At 38.5% G+C, this 25,740-nt stretch overlaps 1 protein-coding gene across 2 annotated transcripts in view; it reads left to right on the forward strand.

Annotated features, from left to right (window-relative positions):
• The window catches only part of slit3 (slit homolog 3 (Drosophila)), a 399,629-nt gene that overhangs the window by 187,379 nt on the left and 186,510 nt on the right, over positions 1-25,740 (forward strand). For both annotated transcript variants that reach the window (XM_057849631.1, XM_057849630.1), the window contains exon 5: positions 16,465-16,536. In XM_057849631.1, the coding sequence (XP_057705614.1) occupies positions 16,465-16,536 (72 nt within the window). The remainder of the gene's footprint in view (positions 1-16,464; positions 16,537-25,740) is intronic.

Raw genomic sequence — 25,740 nt, forward strand, 5'->3', positions numbered from 1 at the left:
AGAAACACATCAACAAACGTCTTACTGTTCTAATTGCTTAGATGTTCTTTCTTAAATGAACTCATTGGTTTGCCATTGATGTCGATAGACGTCCATTTGGATGGGAGGGCGGCAACATTTTTTTTTTTTTTTTTACCCCTGTCCTGTTCAGCTGTTTGACACAGAGAATGGAAGTCTAAGTGCCCTGATAGTCTGAACAGTTTTAATGTTTCACATTGAGAGTCTGACATACTCCCATTGTGATCATTCAAAATACCTTTTTATTATGACAAAGCAGCAAACAGGAAGGGATTATGGAGGGACAGAAGAAAAGAAACACAAGAGAAGAAAGAAAAACACATACACAAACAACAAGAAATACATTGAACATCTAGACTAATTACTAGTATGCTGGTGCCATCGTCAGCGAGATGTATTTCTGGTTTACACCATGTGGGGGCCTATTGGCCAGTGAAAGAGGGGGACGGGGGTGGGGGTGTCTATAAGCCTATAAGCTAAGTGATTGAAAGGGGTAGAGTGTACACAAATCAGTTCTGTGATCTAGAACCCAGTAATCGTGTGAATCTCTTATGAGTGTAAGCCCGTTGGCGACCAACCCTACGCCACCCCATCACCAATCCCGGCACCAGGACCCCCAACCCGAGCATCCCCTACTACATCCAGCAGCACGCAAGCCCCACCGGGCGCGCAACAGCCACGCAGACGGGCGGAGAAGCCGCGCAGGCACCAACCCAGGGCCACGGCCCCCACCCAACCAGCCCGGGGACGGAGGGAGGGAGGGCGGGCGGGGGGTTGGTGGGGCCAAGCGCAGCCCATCCCTCCAAACCCAGCAAAGGAGCCATCGCCCCCCCCCCCCCCCCAACCCCCCGGGATCCAGGGTGGTCCCCTGGGCACCCAGCCTTCAGGGATGGCAGGAGGGGACGCACCACCAACCCCACGCCGACCCCCACCCCCGCCCGCCCACCCGGGCCACGGGCCAAAGCCGCAGCCCCCCAACCGGCACAGCACGCCACGGGACCCCCAGCGGCCCACTAAGGCCTAGGCAAGGCAGGGTCCCCCGCCGGTGCATGCGACACCCTGCTGATACACCGGCGCCCAGCCAGCGACCCGCGACGGAGCGCAGGGCAGATGCCCAGCCAGAGACGAGAGGGGAAGGCGGAGGCAGGAGAATGCCAAGGAACTACCACGGGGCAATGCAAGATCGGAGCCCCGACCCCACACCCCACAACCCACTCCCGGGGCCGGCAGCCCAGGCAGAGGGGAGGCCACGCCCCAGGAGCCACGCCATAAGGAAAAAGTATGGGACCCACCTACTATCGTTGCCTACCTAGGGCGGCAACGATTGATCCTTGGCCTTAAAATAATCATTCAATGGCAGCCATCCCAGTTAAAATGGATTTGATTTTCATTACTGTCAATGGCAGTGATTGAAATAATTCCATAGCATGTAAAGAAGGTCACTTCGTGTTGATTTTGGGGCAAATGCAGATCACGTCCTCTTGATTTTCGGTCACTTCCTGATAATTTTTAGGCATTTCCTGATTATTTTTTGTTGATTTGGGTCACTTCCTGATGGTTTTGCGGCATTTCCTGTTGATTTTGACGACCGTATTATCCATAAGTCCCACCGAGTAACAATTAACAAAATACTTATTCTACATTCACAGGAATGAACCAATCCACAACAGCCACCCGCAAATCTTTTTCACTTTTGTTCCCTGCTTGTAAGTCATCTAAATTTGTTGGGCGTCCTGTTTTGGGCACGGGGCCAGAAAAGCTTTTATATCCATAAAGGCCTATGGATCACAGAGAATTGCATTAAGCTGTCCAATTTAATTACAGCATTGACAAAACATAATAGATACTTACAGCCTTCTGCGGAGCGATGGGCCTAGAGACGCATGCAGGCAAGGGAAAAGTGCAGACAATGTCTATTTAGGATGCTTAGGTGGGGTGTGTATCAAAGGAATGTGCGTGTGTGTGATTGTCTATCCAGGTGTGTGTGAGTGAGCATCTAACTAGGGATTTGCAGAAGCCCAGGAGAGCTTTTGAAAATGCTTAGTTTGATTTAGATGCTAGTGCTCCCGCATGATTCAAGCAGATCCATACAATAGAGCCAGTCAGGAAAGTGGCTGTCCCGTCCAGGCCCGGCCGGCCCAGCCTGTCAGCTTCCATCCGCCGTGATCAATAGAGGGAGCCATATTTTTATTCCTAAAGCAGCCACTTAATTAAATCACACTGGGTGGGAGGGGTTGTAATGGCGAGGGGTCGTTGTGAGAGGAAGCAAGGGCACACATTGGAGAGATTGATGAAAATTCTGGAGAAATGAAACAAGCAGAAGAAGGCAGGCCATTCGGGGTGTCCTACATAACGTAGAGGACAAGCTTTATGGCAAACTCTTACTGGCACGAAGGGATTTTTCTTTCTTTTTTGCACTTGGGTTGGCACAGAATAGTGTCACACTGTCTGCATACAAGAAGATCGTATCAATATTGAGGCGATTTTCACTTGTTTATTTATTGACAGTTCAAACAGATTGGATGTATATCACCTTCATTAAAAGTAAAGATGTTAATAAAATAATGCAGGAATTACATGATTGCAGAAAAAAAATAATTAAGTCACTTCCTGATTTTGCATTACTTCCTGTTGATTTGAGAGAAATTCTAAATCACTTCCCGTTGATTTTAGCTCAATTCTGGGTCACTTTTTGTTTATTTTATTTCATTTTTTTTTTTTTTTTTTAGCATTTCCAAGTCACCACCTCATCAAAAAATTGGCGATACAGTTTCCAAAGAAAGTCACTTCCAGGTTATTTTTAAAAACTTTCTCTTGATTTTGGGTCAAATCCAGATACAGTAACTTTCTGATGATTTAGAAGCAATTCAAAAACGCTTCCTGTTGATTTTGGGTTATTTTCTATTGATTTTGCGGCAATCCCTGTTGGTTGGTAGTTGGTTAGAATTTTTCTTTCAATATAATGAATAAATAAGTCAATTCCTGTTGACTGTGAGTCATTTATCAATTTCTGGACATTCTAGGTCATTTCTTTGGGTCATTTTGGGTCACTTCCTGTTGATTTTGATTCATTTCCAGATCTTTCCAGGTCTTCCAGATTTTCTTTTGCAATAAAATGTAAAGAATGTCACTTATTCTTAATTTTGTTTTGGTTCCAGCTCATTTCCTGTTGCTGTTATTCACTTCCTGTTGGTTTTAGGGCAAGTATGGGTAACATCATGTTGATTTGGGGGGAATTCCAGGTCAGAGTTGAAAGTGAATGTGAGTGATCATCCACAGCGAGCCCTCCCCGTTCATGGATTGGTTGTCTGTTGCCTTAAATGACACTTATGCGTAATAACAGCATTGTGTACTAGTGCTGCAACGATTAATCGATTAACTCGAGTATTTGATTAGAAAAAAATATTCAAATTAAATTTTGCTGCTTCGAGTATTTGTTTAATTAATGTGGCGTTGTAATGGTTTGTTTTGAAAATGTTTGCATTTAGTTTTATTGATTTGGGTGGATACACTGCCCTCTCGTCGGCCTAATTTCACATGGCTGAATCCAGCTGCTCCCTGTTAAGACCAACATAAGCTGTTTTTGTTTGTGCTAATGTTTTGTTTAATGTGGTCGTAATTCAGTTTGAAGGTATATTTATCTTTTTTTGTGGGAATATGTGTTTGAACTATTTAAGAGCATTGTAAAAAATGTTGGCATTTTATAGCATTTAAACTAGCGGACTTTTGCTATGTAAATTAGCCAGTTGTTCTTTTGTTGTACATATATCCTCATTTATTTATTTTTTTATACCGTTTGAGGCTCAGGTCAGGTATTTTTATTTATTTTTTTTAATGTTCCTTATCAGATTACTCGATTATTTGCATTAACTAGTTCATCGATTAATCGACTTCTAAAATAATTGGTAGCTGCAGGCCCATGTACTCATCAATTATCAGCAAACACAATTTGGACTTAATTTGCTGCCATAAAACTTTGATTGTTCTTGAAAGTGAGCATAAAATATGATAACCTTCTACCAGGTTTAAGCGTGAAGTGAATTAGCAGAAATACATCCCCACCTTTAAAAAATAGACAAAAAACCCCACATGGTGGTATTGCCACAGCAACAAAATAACATTGCGAAGCATGAAATACACTGACTGACTGAACTAGTGAGGGTAGTTTGTGACGATGTCCACAAAGTCGAAGAACCCTTCACTGATGTTTTTCTATTTTTGCTCTATTCACCAAAAATATGGAGATGTCTGTTTTGGTGTTTGAACCCTTCAAATACAGTCTATATTGAGCATCGTTGCGAATCTGATCCAGATGTGATTACCTGAACGTAAAAGCTGAAAATCTTTTTGATGTTGTCCAAATGGTTTCAGTAAGGAGCAAAACCAGTTCCATTACTTTCCAAGGGGAGTCCAACTCCTGTTACTAAGAGGTTCCCATTGTGTCTACCTTGTGGCCTCACGGAAAAATGCCAAGTCAAAACAACAGCGAGTCTGAGAACAGCTTGTCAAACAGAAGTGGCAGGGAGTCATCCAATCAGATATGTTCAAAACAATGCAGTCTGACCTAAAAGGTTCTTGAACCTCTCCAGAGTCCTACAACCTTGCAGGTTTTCTTTCATCCCCAATAGATTTCTTCGGAATTGAGTCAACAGTTCAAATATGTCACTCCAATAGTAATGAGGCTGCAGTGGTATTTTAATGTAGGTATTCGAATTATTGGCTGAACATACAAATATATATACATATATATATATATATTTTTTTAAAATAATTGCATCATTAGCCTATGATTGGTCAGCATTGACTGATACTAATTTCGGTGCAACTGACGGCGATAGACATCCAGTCCATTTAAACTGGGAGGGATGGCAACAATCATTCGCTGCCAGCCTCTCCCAGTGTCACTGGCAGCCAGTGAGTTTGGTAACTGCATGCTTCAATAGAAAATAAAGGCAGTCAATTCCTTTTGATTTTGAGACATTTTCAGGTCACTTACTGTTGGCTTGAGGTCATTTCTTGTTTATTTTGGAGCATTTCCAGTTCACTTCTTGTTGATTTTTGGACAATTCCAAGACACTTCAGGTTGATTTTGGGGCAATTCTAGGTCAGAATTGAAAGTCGGTGTTGATCATTGGCCACTCCACCAAGTTAAAATTAATTGGAGGTCTATTTCCATCAATGGCAGCCAATTAATTAATTATTTCAGAAATAAATGATCAATTGTGTTCCAAAAAATATTTAATGCCGTCATTGTATTACCGTAATTTCCCGGATATAACTTTTCCCCCCCAAAATCAACTTGTAAACTCATGGTGCGCATTATAAACGGGTACATGGATGGAGACAGAAATATATATGTATTACATATATATATAGACCGATTTTTTTTCATTGACACGGCCACGTTGTGTTGAAGAAACGTATGCGGCGACCCGTTGCCGACCATTACGGTACGTGACGTCACCATTTTGTTTCGGTAATACTTCACACTAATCGGCCGAATGATTTTGTCTGTGTTAAATTCTGCTTTTTTTCCACTCTTCATAAAGCACAGAATTTAGTTTCTTGAACTCATTTGAGTCGACGTTTATTGCAGCTCCACAATTCGGACCATAACAAATGTAAGGACACACACTTCCTGTGTCCGTCAACTATATCGGTCCCTCGGGAAACTCAAACCCAAATAACAATAGTTCAGTAGTTTTACCGTATCAATCCATGGAAGAAACATTTATTCATCATGAGGAAACGAGCAAGTTATACAGCAGCCTTTAAAATAAAAGTCACATCCGTTTTGTTTTCTCCTAGATTCTGGTAAGTTGGAGAAGTTGTCAAATCATATTATTACCGTAAATATTGTCAGTTTACGGTAATGTTTTGAACTACCAATGTGCTATGCTTGCGCTGTGTTTCACCAGTCAGTAAAATGACATCTCTGTATCTGTACACGAGCTCTGTTTTCTTGTATTCTTCTATTTATTGGTGCTAAAATTAGGGTGCGCGTTATAAACGGGTACAATAATTTTCCCCAAATTTTACAAGTAAATTTGGGGTGCGCATTATACACGGGTGCACCTTATATTCGGGGAAATTACGGTAAGCCATTTTAGGAGAACGATTGAAGGCTATTTTAGACCATTTTTACAGATTTTTTGCAGAATATTGTGTTGTATGGGTATACTGCAGGCATGAAAATCTCTCACCTTTCGGCAAAATTCGCCTTTTTTAAGGAAAAAAGGGTGACCTATGTGAATTGTGTAGATCCGAGGAGAACGTTTTTAAGGGGGGGTTTCGGGACATTTTTTTAATGTCGGACGTTTGGTATACAAGCGGGGAAAACGGCACAAAGCCAAAAAATCGCACCAGAGTGGCCAAAACATTGACTTATTTCAATGAAACAAAGGAGGGTATACTGTTATGTCCTGTCTCTTCAATGCCAAGCTTGGCTGCACATTGGCCGTGAATGAAGACCTAAAGCGCCGACACTCAGTTGTAATTTTAGAAGACGACAATTACAAGCTGGCAGATCGTAAGTCCATCTAACTAACTAACGACATGTTTTATTGAAGTTGCTAAGACTGTCGCGATATGCAATGAGTCCATTTGTCGCACGGTAAATAAAAATGAGGGCGGTAGTACACATGGCTCTGTTTTATTGCTGCGTGCGCGCGCATGCATGTGTGCATGTGTGCGTGATGATGGCACATGAGACTCCAGTTCCTTTAACAGATGTTTATTGGTCATCACTACACAGTAGAATTACAGTTCAGACATAAAAAATAAGGAAACACATCTATATTAAACACTGTAAACGTTAGCATTGCTACATTGAGGCTAATGGGGGAAAAAGACAACCTACTTTAGCCTGCTATAAAACAGTGGCAGTCTTCTCCAAAACACAAACTTGTGGTTAAAAGGTGACACTTCAAACATGGAAAAAAAAGAAGAAGAAAAAAATGGGTTACTGACACCACATGCAATGACAAAAAGAGCTTCTTTTGTGGAGTGTAAAGCTTCCGGTTGGCGGTTTAGCAAACGTACTTCCGGTGAACATTTCAAAATAAAAGCATGTCATGTCGTCATATAAAAGATTTCTGGAGTTCTAGAATCGCACATACTTCAGAATTCAGATTCGACACTAAAATTAGCTTTAAAATGACACCCTTTATGAAAAATCAGATTGGCAATGAATAATTATTATTAGAGGTGTGCATCGGCACTGCCCTCACGATTCGATTCGATTATGATTCGGAGGGCCACGATTCGATTCGATTCGATTCAGAGGGCCACGATTTGATTCGGTTCGATTCGGCAATGCATCACGATGCATTAAAGCCTGGGATGCATTAAAATGCTAAAGCAAAGCATATTTTTCGTGAATCATGAGGAAACACAAGAGGTCAGACATTAAACAACTTTTTATAGGCTCTTGTGTCATTCCTGGTTGTAGTCAAATGAAAATAGTAATATATATAAAAATTTAAAAAAAAAACATCACAGCATTTAATTAGTGCTTTGAATGAGACCAGGGCTTTATTTATTTATTTATTTTTATTTTATTATTATTTTTTTTACACACAGTAGCAGCCTTTCATTTTTTACACACCGCATAAGTTTGGTCAAGTTTCCCACCAACCTCATAGAAGCCAAAATGTCTCCATATGCCTGCTTTCAATGTCTTTGGTGCGTCAATAATCTTTCGCACTCCCTCTTTCTCCGCTTCAGCCATTGTTGTTATGTCTTATCTCTCTGCTTTCTCGATTGCCACTGCGCAATTGCGCATGTCTGTGACGTTACTCCCGTGAGGAAGCAGATCTGGGTTCCTCGTCCCCCCTGCATTGCTTGTACAGTAGCTCCCTCTACAGGTAAACATGAGAATAATAATACAAATGGGGAAACCAAATCCATTGCATCGCCGGAAGATTTTTGAACGGACTTATACTGGACTGTCTCAGGAAATTAGAATACACAATATTCTAATTTTTTGAGACAGTCCTGTGTATATATACAGGACTGTCTCAGGAAATTAGAATACACAATATTCTAATTTCCTGACTGTCTCAGGAAATTAGAATATTGTGTATTCTAATTTCCTGAGACAGTCCTGTATATATACACAGGACTGTCTCAAAAAATTAGAATATTGTGTATTCTAATTTTCTGAGACAGTCCAGTATATTTTAATATGTGCTGAATCGATTTGGCTTGTTGCCCGCATCGAATCGCATCGTCCATGGCCCGCATCGATTAATGTTGACACCAGTAATTATTATACTATTATATATAGCAGTATACTATAATATCAATGCTAGATATTTTTTTTAATTGTTTTGAATCATGTTGGCGAAGTCAGTGTTCTGAATCATTTAGGTTTCATTCTTTTGCATTAGTTAATGCTATTAGCATTTGATTTCATTGTTTATTTGTGATTTATTGTTGTCATTTACGTGTTTATTTGTACTTTAATAAAGAATTTAAGTGTTCCAAAATGTTTTGTGGATTAATTAGTGTCATCAAAAATTTTAATTGCTAAATTAGTAAAAAAAAAAAAAAAAAAAAAAGGGGGGGGGGCGGGGATTATTAAATTAGTCGACTAATCGTAAAAATAGTCGGCTGACTAATCGGGAGAAAATTAGTCGTTTCAGACAGCCCTTGTTGTACAGTGTACCGGAACATATTTCCTCCACACCCTTCTTACCAACCCCTGACCTATTTTCATGCCTGATACTGGATATACACTAAAACTATCATACTATTGTGTGCAAGCTCGAACTTCACAGTGAAGCAGGATCAGACCAAAACAGAATTGGGAATTATACTCGTCAATGGCAGTAATCTACTTCCTAATCTGTTTTTCTTCAATTCCTGCATGTCCAGACTTCAACCATTGCATGATGTACCCACTATCACTTTTAGCTTCCAGCAGACAGCTTCAAAAAATACTGTAAGGGCCACTTTGAGCTGGCCAGCAGTCAATATTTATTACTGTCTTTATGGAAGAGTATTAAATGCAGTTACAGCCCCCCAGGGAGGGAAGGGGAGACTGCAGGAAGATGAAGGGGGGGTAGGCCGAGCAAAACCTCCATTTGAAAGTAGCTCAGGTTTCAGAGGAGACCTTCCCAGAGTTCCCTTCCCTTTCGTCTTCGCTTCATTGTGGCTTCCCCGGAGTGGAGCCGAGGGTCACTTCTGTCTTTCCCGTTAAGCTCATACTCCCAACACACGTACATACATAAGCAGTGTAATGTTGGGCGATATGGACCGTTTTATATCGCGATAACGATATGCAGAGATACAGTACATTCTTTAATTACCGTATTGGTCCGAATATAAGACTGCCCTGATTATAAGACAACTCCCTCTTTTTCAAGACTCAAGTTTGAAAAAAATTGTTTTTGAACACCAACTTTTTATACAGAAAATAATTACACTACATCCAAAACAAATGATTATAACAATATATTTGAGAGAAAAAGCATGTTATTTCACCTCATTCAAATTTTAATTTATGAACATTCAAATATGTAGACTAAAGTGCAATCACATTCGTAAATGAATGGCTTCTGGTTTTTGAAATGTAAATAAACCAATCTATTGTGATAAAACAACAAAATTGCAATAACTGCATTAACACTCAAAGTGAAGTGTAACTGTAACTGTAGTAGGGCTGCAGCTATCGAATATTTTAGTAATCGAGTAGTCGACTGAAAATTCTATCGATTAATCGAGTAATCGGATAAAACATTTTTTTTTGTTTAGGTAAAGAGCAATTATACATATACATGAGAAAAAAAAAGACTTTTAATCCAATATTGAACCATTTTCAGTCAATCAATGTCTTTATTTTCAATGTACATTGTTGAAAACAGCCAACAATTGCATCTCAGATGTGACTAGAAAAAAAAATCACTGCTTTCACTCAAAAAACTTCTGGATCTTATTAAAAAAAACATTTCTTACCTAAAAATGTAATTACGCTTGATAACACACATCACTTGAAAGCGATGTGTTTTTCCCACGTGTTTCAATATAATTTCCATTTGTGTCAAGCTATTTTTAAGTTCTAGTTAAGTTTTAAGTTAATCTAAACTGTAAGTACTGATAGGATTTTGAGTTTTTGCAGTGTTCAAAATAAATATATGATACCTGCTGTATTGGAGCACATTAGGGACCAGTGCTACTTGGTGTTTTATTCAGCAATGACTACTGAGCCAAAACTGACAGTTATCTTTATTATGTTTTAATTTTACACCCTCATCACTCGCAGCACTGTTTTTTTACAGATTATATAAAACCTGTATGTAAGACACTTTAGCCACGCATCGACAGTAGTCATAATTAATAGAAACCTAGCCCTTTGGTGGGCTAACGTTACATGAGTAACAGTAACATTAATCCTATTTATTAGCGATGAGAAGTGTACTGCTTAAAGATGGCGGCTGTTTACTAACGCTGCCCAGACGCGGCCGAGTCTGTCATTTCGCATCTAGTCCTAAATGAATGCGATATCTATGAGACACATGGGGCAGTACCTGCTACCAAACTAGCATCATGCGGGCGTAGTTTTAAGCAATGTCGGCGTAGTTCGTAGTGGCTGTCGGCTGCAGTAAGTCTTTTTTTTTTTTAATTGATTCTTCCTCTACGTCAGCGCATTGTCCCGCATTAAAAGTAGTCCGGGCAAAACGTGATGCTTAGTAGAGATGGGCGATACCAGTGATTTTGGATTCGATCCGATACCAAGTAATACCAAGGCCAAATATTGCGATCCCGATCCGATATTGATGCCGGAAGTTCATATATATATATATGTGTGTGTGTATATACAGTGGGGAGAACAAGTATTAACAACCCTGCAGTGTTCTCAGCCATTCTGATGATATCTAATGTACAACTCCATCAAGCACTCAAAAACTATTAAGTCTCTTTGTGTCAAATATGCTTTGCAATGGAAAAATGCTGTTTTTATTAACGAGCAAAGCAGTTTCCCTCAAACTCACAAACCAATCCATCAACAACAAACTCTGATTAGTCAGTCTCACTCTTTAACCATGACCCTTAAATTCATATACACAGAACATTTCCCTGCTACACGTTGTATTTGATCAAATTTTAATCTACCTAAATTAAAAATTTTTTATCTAATTAAAGAACGAATTAATAGTAGCATGTTACAGCCCTCAAATGGTAGATCACTAAAAACAAATTCAATAATCAATAGTCACTTTCCGTTTTTGAATTTTATTTTACTAACAATTTTCAAACAGATTTTGAAATAATTAAAAAAATAATAATAATAAATAAATAAATACATTTAAAAAAATAGATCTTGAAATAATTGAAACAGACCTTTAACAAAATAAAAATAAGTAGCAACAAAACATGAGAAATCAAGCATTTGATTGTTTGTAACATAAAAAAATATGGAAAAACATTTTATGAAAATAAAAATATGAAACATAAATTCACAAGAAATAATAATAAATGAATAAGAAATAATAATAAGGTTAAGTAAGAAATTAGTCATGAGAGGGGCGGAGGAAAAGCATGTTGTTCGACACAGGATAGGGACGTGAATGGGGGCGGGAGCACACGCCGGTGCACTGCTTATGTGTGTGCATTGCTTACGTGTGTGTAGAATGCGAAAGGGAAAAGTAGTACAAAAAGTGTGCACAGAAATATACCCAAAAATTGACAAAGAAAATATAATATACTAATTCCAGATATCGATACTTTTGCTTGGGGATCGATACGTAAAATTTAACGCGCTGGATCGAAATATCGATATTTTGGTATCGATCCGCCCATCCCTAATGCTTAGAGCTGGCTAAATTAAACGATTCCTTGAGGTGAATAAAATTACTCGGATCAGTTTTTAAACTCGAGTTACTCGAGTTGCTCGAGTATTCGTTTCAGCTCTATACTGTAGTCTTGAAACAAATCTGAATAAGGAAAACATTGCAATAAAATAATGCAAACAGGTTAAACTTGAGTTTAGCTGAGATCTGTCATGACAGAACATCATGCATTTCAATGATATCTGGTGCCATCTAGCGTCGTTAATGGGTATAATGTCTAGACTGCGAATATTAGACGACCCCCTCTTTTTCAGTCTTATTTCAATGCAAAAAACATCTTATATTCAGGCCAATACGGTATTTGATGAACAATTATATTTTTAATTGACTTAGAACAGACCTGTCACAAAAACAGGTGAGTAAATAAACTTGATTAATTGATTGATCATGATTTTTGTGAAATACGTCAAGTGTTGCTCCATAAAATATCCAATGTAAACAGAAGAGTCATAGTAGCATAAATGTGTGTACAATATAGTATGAGTACTTTGAGTTGTTTTAACTTAATATTACATTAAGCTAGTGTAATAACATGATTTATTGATTTAATATAACAAATTGTGTTTTCTATGTTCTTTATGGGTTGCAAGCTTCTTGTTTTCTTTTTTTCCTTGTTTTACCGCATTTAACTGGGGAGCATGCGGCTATCCAACTATCCCTGCTTTCACTCCTAGTCGAAATAGATTGGATGTTTTTCACCATCAGGGATAACCAATGCGTTAATAAATGACAATAGTAGTAGTTTTTTTGTCCACTTGCAACTTTGGTCATGTGGTTGACATTTAAAAAGTTAATCATTCCTATGATACATCTGAAGGCATGTCATATCTCAAGACCATGTGTGCATGTGGATCTGGACTAATATTGTTGCGCTAAGATGCGCTGTCACAAAGGGTTAAATGTGTGCGTAAAGGGCTCTTGGTGTGTCACTGTCTGCGGGGGGGTTAACAGTAATATCCGAAGCGGCGTAGGGTCGACCTGCCGGCTCTTATTATTCTCTTCACATGAATAATGGAGGTTCATATAGAGGATGCGTTAGCTGCAAGCTAATGCGCACACACACACGTCAAATCTTTGCTGTTCATAAATCTTGTTAAATCACTACATTACAGAAGGTCCAAAATACTAGCCAGACGGCGACTCTGTTGCTTTGAAAGCAGTGATAGGTAAGAACGAAGTACAAATGAGTTCAAGCGCAAAACACATAACTATCTCTGTTTGTGTGTCGGTAGTCTATCAGCCCGTGTCCTTTTCAGGGGATCAGGGTTCAGACTCTTGTTGCAGATGGCCTTCGCTGTGCTCAAAGGTCAGAAGGTATGAGTCACGATGAGATGAGATGAAGAATACGAGGACATGATACACATCCGTGTGTAAACATTGTGCACTGTAAACATTGGAGTTCTTGAAAAACCTGATAAAATCTTAACATGGACACTAAATAAATCACTCTTCTAGGAGGTCTGGGCATGTGCTGGGAATCTTAGTCATGGTGGATGTTGTATTAAAGAGTAGTATCCTCAATTCATGAACATTTAAGCAAAACTACAAAAGCAAACATATCAAAATCGCTAGAGGCAGCTTGAAACGACTCAAATCGAGATTCTGTCAGTCCTCCTTTACATTCTTTTGGTCTAAACAGGCCAAATCACATGGAATCTGATCTAGGCCACTTTTGCATGCGGTTTTAAATCTAACATATGGCAGGTTTTTCTAATGTGACTGCAGTCTTAAAAATCCAGTTACCTGAAATCGGAACGCTTGACTCCAAAAGATTTTAACTAGGCATGTGCCGATATAATAACCTGAAGCCAAAATCCCATGGTATCACGGTATTGCAATTACAGCTCTAAAATGTGTTGCTTTGAGATATCTGGGTTAAAAAAAAAAAAAAATCCCATTGAACAGGATTTTTATTTTTCAAAACATATTAGCAAATGGAACATAAGTATAATGTTAAAATTAAAATAACAAAACATTCTAAATTACAATTAATGCAGCCCTTTAGGTGAGCCTAAACCCACAGCCAGAGCTCATCATTATTGCCATCAGAACAAAAATTATAAATTAAAAAATATATGTTTTCCATAAAAAGCATGTGTGCATGACTTGTATCATGTTTACATGATACACACATTCTTTCTCAACACAGACAGTTGACGGAGAGAAAAACCCCCACATTTTTTACCACCGCTAGACACACTAAACACGCTGGAGTTAACTCTCGTATCCGGTGGGAACCGTTCATGACAGTAGTGTTTACTAACCTTTAATTTTGTATAAATGCGAAATCATAGTTATTGCCTCCTCGACAGCCACCCTCCGCAAACATGTTTCACATGTTGGTTGGCCCTCCTCCTATAAGCCGCGGCCGTCTAACTTTTCTGTAGCCGAAGTATTCCCATACCAGCGATTTCGTTTTCTTCGATGGGGGAAAAAGTTCAGGAGTTTCACCTCCTCCAGCCATCGTGTCGCGCAGGTGACTCACTGACACTGATCAACAACCGGTGGGGGAGGGTTGAGCATTTTTGGGACATAAAATATACATAGCTACCGTATTGGCCCGAATATAAGACGGTGTTTTTTGCATTGAAAAAAGACTGACAAAGTGGGGGTGGTCTTACATTCGCGGTCTAGACATTATACCCATTCACGACGCTAGGTCGCACCAGATATCATTGAAGCGATGTTCTGTCATGACAGATCTCAGCTACTCTCAAGTTTAACCAGTTTGCATTATTTTATTGCAATGTTTTTCCTTATTCGGGATTTGTTTAAAGACTACAGTTACAGTTAGACTTCACTTTGATGGTTAATGCAGTTAATGCAATTTTGTTTTTTCATAATAGATTGGTTTATTTACATTTCAAAAACCAGAAGCCATTCATTTACGAATGTGATTGCACTTTAGTTTACATATTTAAATGTTCAGATATTAAGATTTGAATGAGGCAAAATAACATGCTTTTTCTCTCAAATATATTGTTATAATCATTTGTTTCAGATGTACTGTAATTATTTTCTGTATAAAAGTTAATTTGGTGTTCAAAAAGTCTTTTTTCAAACTTAAGTCTTGAAAATGAGGGCGTCGTCTTATAATCAGGGCCATCTTATATTCGGGCCAATACTGTAATACCGTAGAGACAGTATGACGGAAAATGTTTGCGGTTTTGAAACCGGTAATCGGCACGTGTCTAATTTCAACTAACCAAGCTGTTGGGGATGATTTTTTTTTTTTTTTTTTAAATGATGAGCTCAATAATGGTGTCTAAGGTGCATTTGTTGTTCTTCCTCACATTTGGGTCAGTTTTGCTTAGCACATGGTGTAACTTTAGGACTGTTGCGTAAATAAAATTAAAATGTCCGTCTGCAGAGCCAATATTGCATGTGGTAAGCTTTGCTTTGCAAAATTTGGGATGTTTCCCTCTCTGGCTGCTTTGACGCTTCCCACTTGGCTGATGGAGAAATTGAATACGCTGTGCATCTAAGTCTCGAACGTGTCCGTCTTACGTGTTTTGTGCTGCCTGTTGGCGTGAGCGCACCCAGCGTGAATAAGGTTTGACAAGTTGGAATGGAATTGTGTCGTTTTAATGCGCAGCTCGGATATGTTCGATATGTTCATTCAATTTGTTTTTGACTCACTGAAAAGGCGCTTTTCTTTCTTTTCTGCCTGACATTTTGATCGGGCAAATAGAAACAGGCATTCCGTGTACTGTCCTGTTCTATTATCCTCCCTGCAAGCATTGTTTTTCTGCTTAGCTAACTATGCGCATATATCCATCATTGTTTTTCCTGTTGATTTGCATCTCTGCGGAACAAAATACAATTAAGAGAAAGGAACAGGCATGATAAGTTGCATTTCAGAGGATTTCCATGTAGAATAATTAAAGCATTATTTGGAATCCATCATGTTTTGTGTTTTCTAGAGTATATTAAATGTCAAAGGAAATAATGATCTTTTATAATGCTAGATAAGTGGATGGAAAAAAACCCAGAAGCTACTTTATCTTCAGCGGAAATAATAGAATTAAACTGGTAGGATTGGCTCCTGCTCATCTTTCATTGCAAATAAATATTTGCCCTCCCAGTCAAAAAGGGATTGGACACCTAGCGCCGTCAATGGCAGCCAATGAGTTAGTGGAGACATCTCTATGTGGTGATAGTTTTAAAATTCCATTCAGCAAGATTCAGCATGAGTAATATAACTTTGAGGTCACTCGATACATTTCATTGTGCTCTTGCCACCATCGTGCTGACGCCGTTAATGGCCGCCTTTAACGTCATGCCACAAATGTTCTGGGTCATATAGTTTACATATTCATTACACGTCATAAGCCGGACGAGCTGAGCCAAAGTCAATTTGGAAAATAGGAAAAAAATGGTGTTGGAATGTGTTGGTGTATTTTAAAAGCAACAATGGAAGGCTACACACTCAGATCAGTTCCAATGGATTTTTTGGTCTTTGAGGTTATTTGCATGTAATCGTAAATGTCATACTATCCATCTGTTTCTTTGTTCTGTTGGCTTTGTATCGCCAACCGCTTGCGGTCTTGTTCATCATCAGATCTAATGCGCCTTCTTCTCATTTTTCCCCCAGAGACCTGAGCGAGAACCAGATCCAGGCGGTACCGAGGAAAGCCTTTAGAGGAATCACCAACGTCAAGAACCTGTAAGCGCAAATATTCTCTTCATTTCCCGTCATGTCATTTTTATTATTTCAAAAAACCCGTTGGTGGATGGCCGGGCCAGGACAAACACGTGTGACTTTTATAGCTTAATGTATGCTGACATCAAATGTGACATTCTCAACGTGTGGAAAAAGCCTTGACTGTATTTTTAAGACAACTCAAATATTTTCACTTCAACTGAATGCTACATTGATTTTGAGGATTAAATATTTCTATACAGCTTCTATAAACAGCTTCTTATGACAAGAATGATGATGTCGTACATCATAAATGTACACTGGAATATCTGAGGTTGAATGATTTGTTTCAGAGCAGTGATTCCCTATAGGAATGATTGGAAATATAAATAACCCGTTTATTACCGTTTTTTTACTTCATATATCATTTAGTAGCTATCCAGGCAATATTATTTGATAATGCTATCTATATATTAAACATTTGTGTAAAAAAAAAAAAACAACCAAACAAACAAACAAACAAAAAAAACAAACACAGATTTTCATGTAAGTCCGCTCATTTGCAGGAATTCACGGTAATAAACATCCTATTGTTTAAACTAGAATCAATGAGAAAAAAAAAAAAAGACTTCGAAATATTAGAAAATTTCCCAAAAATTGATTTTTAATCAATAACACAAAAAAATGACTGCCAAAAATTTGAAACATGGAGAACTTTTGTCTTCCTGTCAATTATATTAAAAAAAAAAAAAAAAAACTTTTACATTTAAAAATGTGAAATATGTAGAAATATTTAATTCCATCTTTTTTACGTAATGTTTGACATAAAAATGAATAATTGGGGGAAAAATAACTTCCAATCAATGACACAAAGAATATTTTTGACTTCCAAGTTTTTATGTGAAATCCCATATTTACCTAAATTACAAAACGTTACATTCACGCAGATGCAGGTGTCTTACATTTTAACATTCCCCTGTGTCATACACAAATAGAAAAACAACTTCACTGATGTTCATATTAAAACATACATAGAAAATTCACAAATTCATCTTTAAAGGCTCTTAAGATCATTAATCAATGTTTTAGACATTCATAACTGTGATACAAGAACAAGTTACCCATGATTGACATTATTCCACGAATATGCTTTTATTTTCAGTTTCTACGGATGCACCTTATTTTTTCACTATTTTAAAACTCAAATTTTCTGCCTCTTCCTAGTTGATTGTTCGTTGTCACTGTCACTTCACTCCTAATCACCATCTTGGTATTCTTCTTCTCACCTCCTCTTGACGTCCTCATCTCAATAGGTTTTTCCCTTTGCGTTAAAAAAGCCCACAAAACTTCAATAGCCTCTTGTCTTTTATTCATGACAGCCTAATCACCAATAGCCTGATCGATAGGCTGCCCGATCTATGCCGCTCATCAATAACACACCTGATGCGAAGAGGAGTATTGGCACTTTTGGCAATAAACAATGGTGTCAGTACTTGAATGGTGCAATGTGTGCGTGAGTGTCTGGCAAGGAAAGGAATCAAAACAGATTATAACAAATACCATTTTGCTGAATTCTTGAATGTTAGAATAAACATGTTCTCCTCCTGTTTCTGTGAGAAAATTATAGTTTGAACCCCATCTAAGTCATTGGCTGCCAATGATGGCACTGGATCCAGTTTGGTTGGGAAGGACAAATGAATGAACGTCAATGACTCTGAAACAGGGTTCTCGCGAGTCCTTAAAAAGTCTTAAATTTAAAATCCGAATAATAAAAGTCTTAAATTGAATGGGAAATTGCAGTAGGTATCAAATTTCGAGACGATGTGTTTAATGCGTGTGTGTATTTGTTTAATTAATGATTGTTCACTAAATTCAAGAGTTTGGGTTTAATATACAGTGGGGAGAACAAGTATTTGATACACTGCCAATGGGTTTTCCCATTGGCAATATATGTATGTTGTCTGTAAACTGGGCGTGCGTCAGCGACTTGAGTTGTCACCATGATGCCATTTCTTGGTTGTAGAGATGAGCAAAAATATGCAGAGATGGAGAAGTGTAAATTTAATCAAAAATGGATGGAAGATGGTTTATTTAGGAGGTTGTTTGCAGGCACCTGTGTTGTTTTTGCTTTTTCGTCTTTCGTCTCATATTTTAGTCATATCAAAATGTGTTCGTTTTCGTCTAGTTTTAGTCAACGAAAACTCATATTTCGTCTAGTTTTAGTTGACAATTCTCAAAATGTTTTCGTGTATAAACTTCACATGTTTTAGTCCATGAGTAACTGAAAGAATAAATGATAGGTTTCCAACAATTTCGAATGAGCATGATAGACGAGCACATAACTGTAGAGTCTACAAAGACACCACCATTTTCATGATGAAAATAGGGCTGCAGCTATTGATTATTTTAGTAGTCGATTAATCTAAGAACTAGCTAGTTCGAATAATCGAGTAATCGGATAAGGAACATAAAGAATTAAAATACCTGAGGTGAGCCTCAAACATTATAAAATAAATAAATAAATAAATAAATGAACGAGGATCTATGTACAGCAAAAGAACAATTGGCTAACATGCATAGCAAAAGTCCGCTAGCTTAAATGCTATAAAATGCTAAGTTTTTTTTTTTTTTTTTAACTACAATGTTCTTGATAAATTGTGCGGACACATATTTCCACAAAAAATGCTAAATATACCTATAAACTAAATTACGAATGCATTAAAAAAAATGAGCTCAAACAAAAACTTATATTAGTCTTAACAGGGAGCAGCTGGATTTAGCCATGCGAAATGAGACAGACTAGAGGCAGTGTATCCACCCAAATCAAATGAACTAAATGCAAACACTTTCAAAACAAACCATTGCAACACCACTTTAATTAAACGAATACTCGAAGCAACAAAATTTAATTCCAATCTTTTTTTCCTAATCAAATACTCGAGTTAATCGATTAATCGTTGCAGCACTAGATGAAAATGCACACTCCGCAGAAAAACTGCACGTTATTGGCAATTAATTAAACTCACCTGGATGCCAAGAACTGTATGTAAAATACTGTATTTTTGAAGAGTTTAAAAAGACACTGGGTCTCCACGCTAAATGCTAATGCTAACGCGAGCGCTACGCTAACGCTAGAAGTTAGTTTAGTGTGTGATGATCACTCTGCACAGACCTTTAAAGGCTAAAGCAACATGGAATAGCCAATATAAGAAAACAAAACTTAACAAGCAGCACCTGATACATGTTTCACAATAAGAGCCTGGAATGGGCACACGCTTAAGCCTGTGTGTGGGGCGAGGGGGGGGTGCAGAATGTCACGTGAGTGACACAACCAAACACTGCTAAATGTGTTCTAACAACACATAATAAGAAAATATTATACACTGTGAATTTATGACGGAAACTATGGCAAATTTTCATCTCGTTCTCATTTCGTCAGATGACAACTGGCTTCCATCTCGTCATGTTTTAGTCTCCCAAGACACGTTTTCAGCGCATCATCGTGATGTCATCGTCATGAAAAAATTGTTCCTTGACGAAATATTTTCGCTATCGTCATCGTTGACGAAAACAACACTGGTTGGCACCTTATGAAAATAACAACAGTGCCCGGTGCAAAGTCTTGCCAATAGACTTTTTGTTAGGGACAATGAGAGTCAAAGCCGTTGAGTCGCACGTGAGAGGACAAAAACACCAGCGGTCAGTGACCCCAGCTCTGTCTTTACAGTGAAATAAACATTTCTTCATCAGAAATCGTTGCGACATGTTTCGGTCATAAATTATTTTTTTAATGTGTGTGTAAAATTGGCCTAAAAAGCATTAAATTTTACTTTTAAAATGGTGCAAGAAAGGTGAGCATTTACAGCCAGTCCCCCAAGTTTAAATGAATTGGACTTCCATCATTGTCAATGGCAGGCAATGAGTTAAATACTTAAAAACTACTTCACTACTACTTGATAGATAACTTGAGAATGAATAAAGGGGTTATCATCAAACATGCAGAACATGTTTGTAATTTGAAATGGAAGTGGCTATTTACATTTTAGGGTCATGTGGTCAAAGGTCTCAGATGTTCTAAAAGGAATTTCACGACAATTTGTTTCATACTCAAAGGAAGGGCCCACCCTACCCATTTTGGTTATGCCTTGAATTTGGTTGCTCAAGCGCCCCTTAGGGGCCGTTTACATGGTGACTTTCTGAGAATACGAAAAATTTCAAATTTGCATTTGCATTTGACTACATTTGGACTACATTCGAAAAATGTCGCAATTCCGCATGAAAACGATGTAGTATTCATACCAGGCCCTAGGGGGCAGTGCATATTTACAGGCCGACAAAGAATAATGCACTTTGACCCCACCAAGCTCCCTCAGCTCGGAAAAAAATATGCCCGTCCACTCGAAACAATGGCATTTTTCTTTTGTTCAAAAAGGCACACAAATGGAAACATTCAACATATTTTATTTAGAAATATTATTAAAACAGTAAATTAAAGCCGACATTCCGCCATATTTGCTGTTTTTAATATTTGGTAGCACCGCTGCGCATGCCCAATGTGACGTGTACGAGTGCTGACGTTATCGTCGCGGTCTCGCACCCCCCTCAATCCCCCGCAATCGGATTCTTCCACTTTGGAGGCAGGATTCAGAACGTTTTGTCTTTGCTGACACCATATGCACGCGAAGCGAGTCTCCTACTCAGTCATTATGTCTTTGTGTCGCAGAGTCGCCATGTAAACTGCCCCTAAGTCTGCTTTCTCTGAGTGCTCCTCAAGTTAATGTTGTGTTTATGAACATTTTATTAAAGATTTTATTTCTTCTGGGAAAAAAATAGAATGAACATTAATAATATAAAAAAAAAAAAGAATGTATATAATGGAGACCTCGTGTCCACATATTGTATGTAGACATGACATTCATGTAGGCCACACTTGTGTACGAAATGTTAATATTGTGGACTACAAGACCCAACATTTGACGTCCACTGACGTGGACATCTCTATTAGATAATATTTTGTATATTTACCAAATATAGTCACTTGCCCTATAAAGGATTGAAGAAGAGATTTTCATCCAGCAACACACAAATAACATATTTGATGATGCTGTCATTTTACAAGAAAATATGACCTTGGCCTATGAGACAATATATATACTGCATAGATATAAAACGTTGGGTATATTGATTGATTTAAATAGGATGAAGGGATGTAAATATGGATGGATGGCAGCATGCGGGTGAATAAATCATCATTGTCAAAGCAAAGACGTTTGGTCAAATGTGATTGTCTTCATCAGTCTGTTCTTGCTTTTGACCTGACATGAGACTTGTCCTCATTAGTTTCATTTTCAGGCTTCAATCTTGTAGTGTCATCGCAAAAGAGTTCAAGCAGCTTGTAGGATTCCATCTGCTTATTATCACTACCACACTGTATTCGAATGAGGATTTACGGTGGCGTGTAAAGCAGCAACTCTCTTTAGATTATTAAGACGAATAAAAGTCTCCATTGGGAGCACGTGAAGGCGTCTGTGTGCGTCCTGCCGCAAGAATGCCGTAAATTTGCGGTGCCCCGCCAGGGATGATGACTTTAATGTTAAATGGACCTCAAAGTGTCTACACTGCACTGTGTGACTGTGTGAGAGAGTCCATTGTGAATTTGTGTAAGTGTGTAGTACGGTATGTGTGCATATTTGATACTATATATATCATTGTTTCTGGATTTGGCCCCCCCAAAAAATTCCCTTAAGATGTCTTGATAGCACACAACTAAAATGCTCTTATTTCTAATGTCAATTGACAGAAGAGCTACCAAATTAATTGACTAATCAACAACTAATCGATTAGCAAGTGACTCACCATCTATTTTGATAGTAGATTAATCGCTTAGAGAATTTCACTACTTTTGAAATTGTTACTTTTGTTTTCTTTTTCTCATTGTGAATTGATCGTTTCATTTTCATGCCTCCTGCGCAATCGATAAGCCCCATGCAACTATACCGTAATCAAGCACTAGAGGCAGCAACATGAGTACAAGCAAGATAAGGCAGGAGAACAAGATATTGACCAATAAAAACCATCACACTCTTGTACAGTAGGTGGCAGTATGCAACTGATAGTTACTTTCAAAGTTTTGGAGATTTTGAGCTTGTTAAACTTCTGCAGTCATTTTTATTGCTTGCCTTTTTTTTGTCTGTATATATATATATACTATATATGGCAAAAACACACACAAGGCTTAGAAAGTAGTTTCTGCTCTTCCACCCCTTTTAAATAAACTGCTGTATTTTAAGCCAAAAGAACTGTTGTGTTTGATAGAACAATATGTCTATATGCTGCCACTGAAGATTCATAGCGCATTAAGCCCCCAAACTATTTTTAATTTGTCGGTTTTACCCTGGAGACCCCATTTACAGACGTCGCTCATCCGCTTTTGTTTCAACCCAGCCATAAAAAGAAGTAATTATATTTATTATTCAAAATGTCTGTCATTTTTAGCTTAGAATCATTAATGTATGTAATATTTTGTTAAAAAAAAAACCTTTAAAAAAATTATTTACTTGCATATTGTACTTTTAAACAAATTACATAACAATGAACAACATTTTTGTTACTGTCGCATTTTCCCAAATATTTTAGATGATAATCGATCCAAACAAAGGGGGAAAAAAAAAAACCCTTTGAAAGGGTAAATATATGAAAGGCAAATCTCGACACACCTTGATGTCTGCGATTTTTGCATCGCAACCCTTGTTTATTACCATGTTTCACCCATAAAATCCCCCAAAAAGTTCGGCTGTGGCCATTCACAGCTGTTCCTTGTTACTCGGTGATACATGCTACATGGAGTTTTTCGATCGAAAAGAGGTAAGTACGCGATAATATCTCGTTAATATCATGGCGTCTTTAATTATGCTGTCCTATGCTCTCACATCCAGTTAGGGTTTGGCTGTTCTCCACCACTGCACATGGGTACTGTGCCAGATATGAACTGTTGTGATGATGTAGTCTGCACCAGTGACTCAATATTTATTCGCCACACCCACCTCTGGCAAAATTAAACTGCGAAAACTAAGCGAAACAGAAAACAACGAAATTGAGACTATCGAGGACACAACAGCAATTCTTTCATGTTTGGAGAGAATAGTTTCCATCGGTGAACAAATACAGCGTCTAACGACGAGACTGCAAGAGCACACAGATTTAGTACAGGGTAGTTTTTTTTCTAATATGGCGGCTCCTCGAGACACTCGAGTATGGAAGGGGCATAGCTGCTGATTTCAGCGAATTACCAAACACCTACGGAATCAAGTTCCTACGGCCCCACTGAAAGTCCCTACCTCAGAGTAGGAACTAAAATGGTTCTCAAAACATGAGTAAATCATCTCTATTACATACATGTGCAAACACGCGCAATGACGTCATCGTCCGCCTAAAGGTTGTAGGACAGGGGTGCCCAAGTCCGTTCTTTGCAGGAGTCTGACAACGATCCTGATAATTTGATTCAGGTGTGTTGGAGTGCGGGGACATGGAAAATAGGCTGGATAGGTGATCTGGAGGACCGGACTTGGACACCCCTGTTCTAGGAACTGCGGCTAGTTCCTACAGTGCAAAAGCGGCTAATGTTTTTACAAATTTCCAGATAAAGCACTAATCCCTCAGTATGTTGACAGTGACATTTTATTGATCTATGAGCCGATTTGTCAACTCATCACATAATAAACTACGATTAATGAAAATAATCATTAGTGAGCAGTCCTAAATGCAAGCTATACAGTGGGGCAAATAAGTATTTAGTCAACCACCAATTGTGTAAGTTTTCCTACTTGAAAAGATTAGAGAGGCCTGTAATTGTCAACATGGGTAAACCTCAACCATGAGAGGCAGAATGTGGAAAGAAAAAAAAATCTGTTTGATTTTTAAAGAATTTATTTCCAAATTAGAGTGGAAAATAAGTATTTGGTCACATACAAACCAGCAAGATTTCTGGCTGTCAAAGAGGTCTAACTTGTTCTAACAAGGTCTAACGAGGCTCCACTCGTTACCTGTATTAATGGCACCTGTTTTAACTCATTATCGGTATAAAAGACACCTGTCCCCAACTTCAGTCAGTCTCACCCCAAACTCCACTATGGCCAAGACCAAAGAGCTGTCGAAGGACACCAGAGACAAAATTGTAGACCTGCACCAGGCTGGAAAGACTGAATCTGCAATAGGTAAAACGCTTGGTGTAAAGAAATCAACTGTGTGAGCAATTATTAGAAAATGGAAGACATACAAGACCACTGATAATCTCCCTCGATCTGCGGTCAAAAGGATAACAAGAACGGTAAGCAAAAATCCCAGAACCACACGGGGGGACCTAGTGAATGACCTACAGAGCTGGGACTACAGTAACAAAGGCTACTATCTGTAACAAAATGCCCCGTCAGGGACTCAGATCCTGCACTGCCAGACGTGTCCCCCTGCTGAAGAAAGTACACGTCCAGGCCCGTCTGCGGTTCACTAGAAAGTATTTGGATGATCCAGTAGAGGACTGGGAGAATGTGTTATGGTTAGATGAAACCAAAACAGGACTTTTTGGTAGAAACACAGGTTCTCGTGTTTGGAGGAGAAAAAATACTGAATTCCATCTGAAGAACACCATACCCACTGTGAAGCATGGAGGTGTAAACATCATGCTTTGGGGTTGTTTTTCTGCAAAGGGACCAGGACGACTGATCTGTGTAAAGGAAAGAATGAATGGGGCCATGTATCGAGAGATTTTGAGTGAAAATCTCCTTCCATTAGCAAGGGCGTTGTAGCTGAGACGTGGCTGGGTCTTTCAGCATGACAATGATCCCAAACACACAGCCAGGGCAACAAAGGAGTGGCTTTGTAAGAAGCATTTCAAGTTCCTGGTGTGGCCTAGTCAGTCTCCAGATCTTAACCCCATAGAAAATCTGTGGAGGCAATTTAAAGTCCGTGTTGCCCAGCGACGGCCCCAAAACATTACTGCCCTTGAGGAGATCTGCATGGAGGAATGGGCCAAAATACTAGCAACAGTGGGTGAGAAGCTTGTGATGTTACAGAAAACATTTGGCCTCCGTTATTACCAGCAAAGGGTACATAACAAAGTATTGAGATGAAGTTTTGGTATTGACCAAATACTTATTTTCCACCATGATTTGCTAATAAATTATTTAAAAATCAAACAATGTGATTTTCTGGGTTTTTTCCCCACATTCTCTC

Source organism: Corythoichthys intestinalis, chromosome 11 (genome assembly GCF_030265065.1).
Source record: "Corythoichthys intestinalis isolate RoL2023-P3 chromosome 11, ASM3026506v1, whole genome shotgun sequence".
NCBI lineage: Eukaryota > Metazoa > Chordata > Actinopteri > Syngnathiformes > Syngnathidae > Corythoichthys > Corythoichthys intestinalis.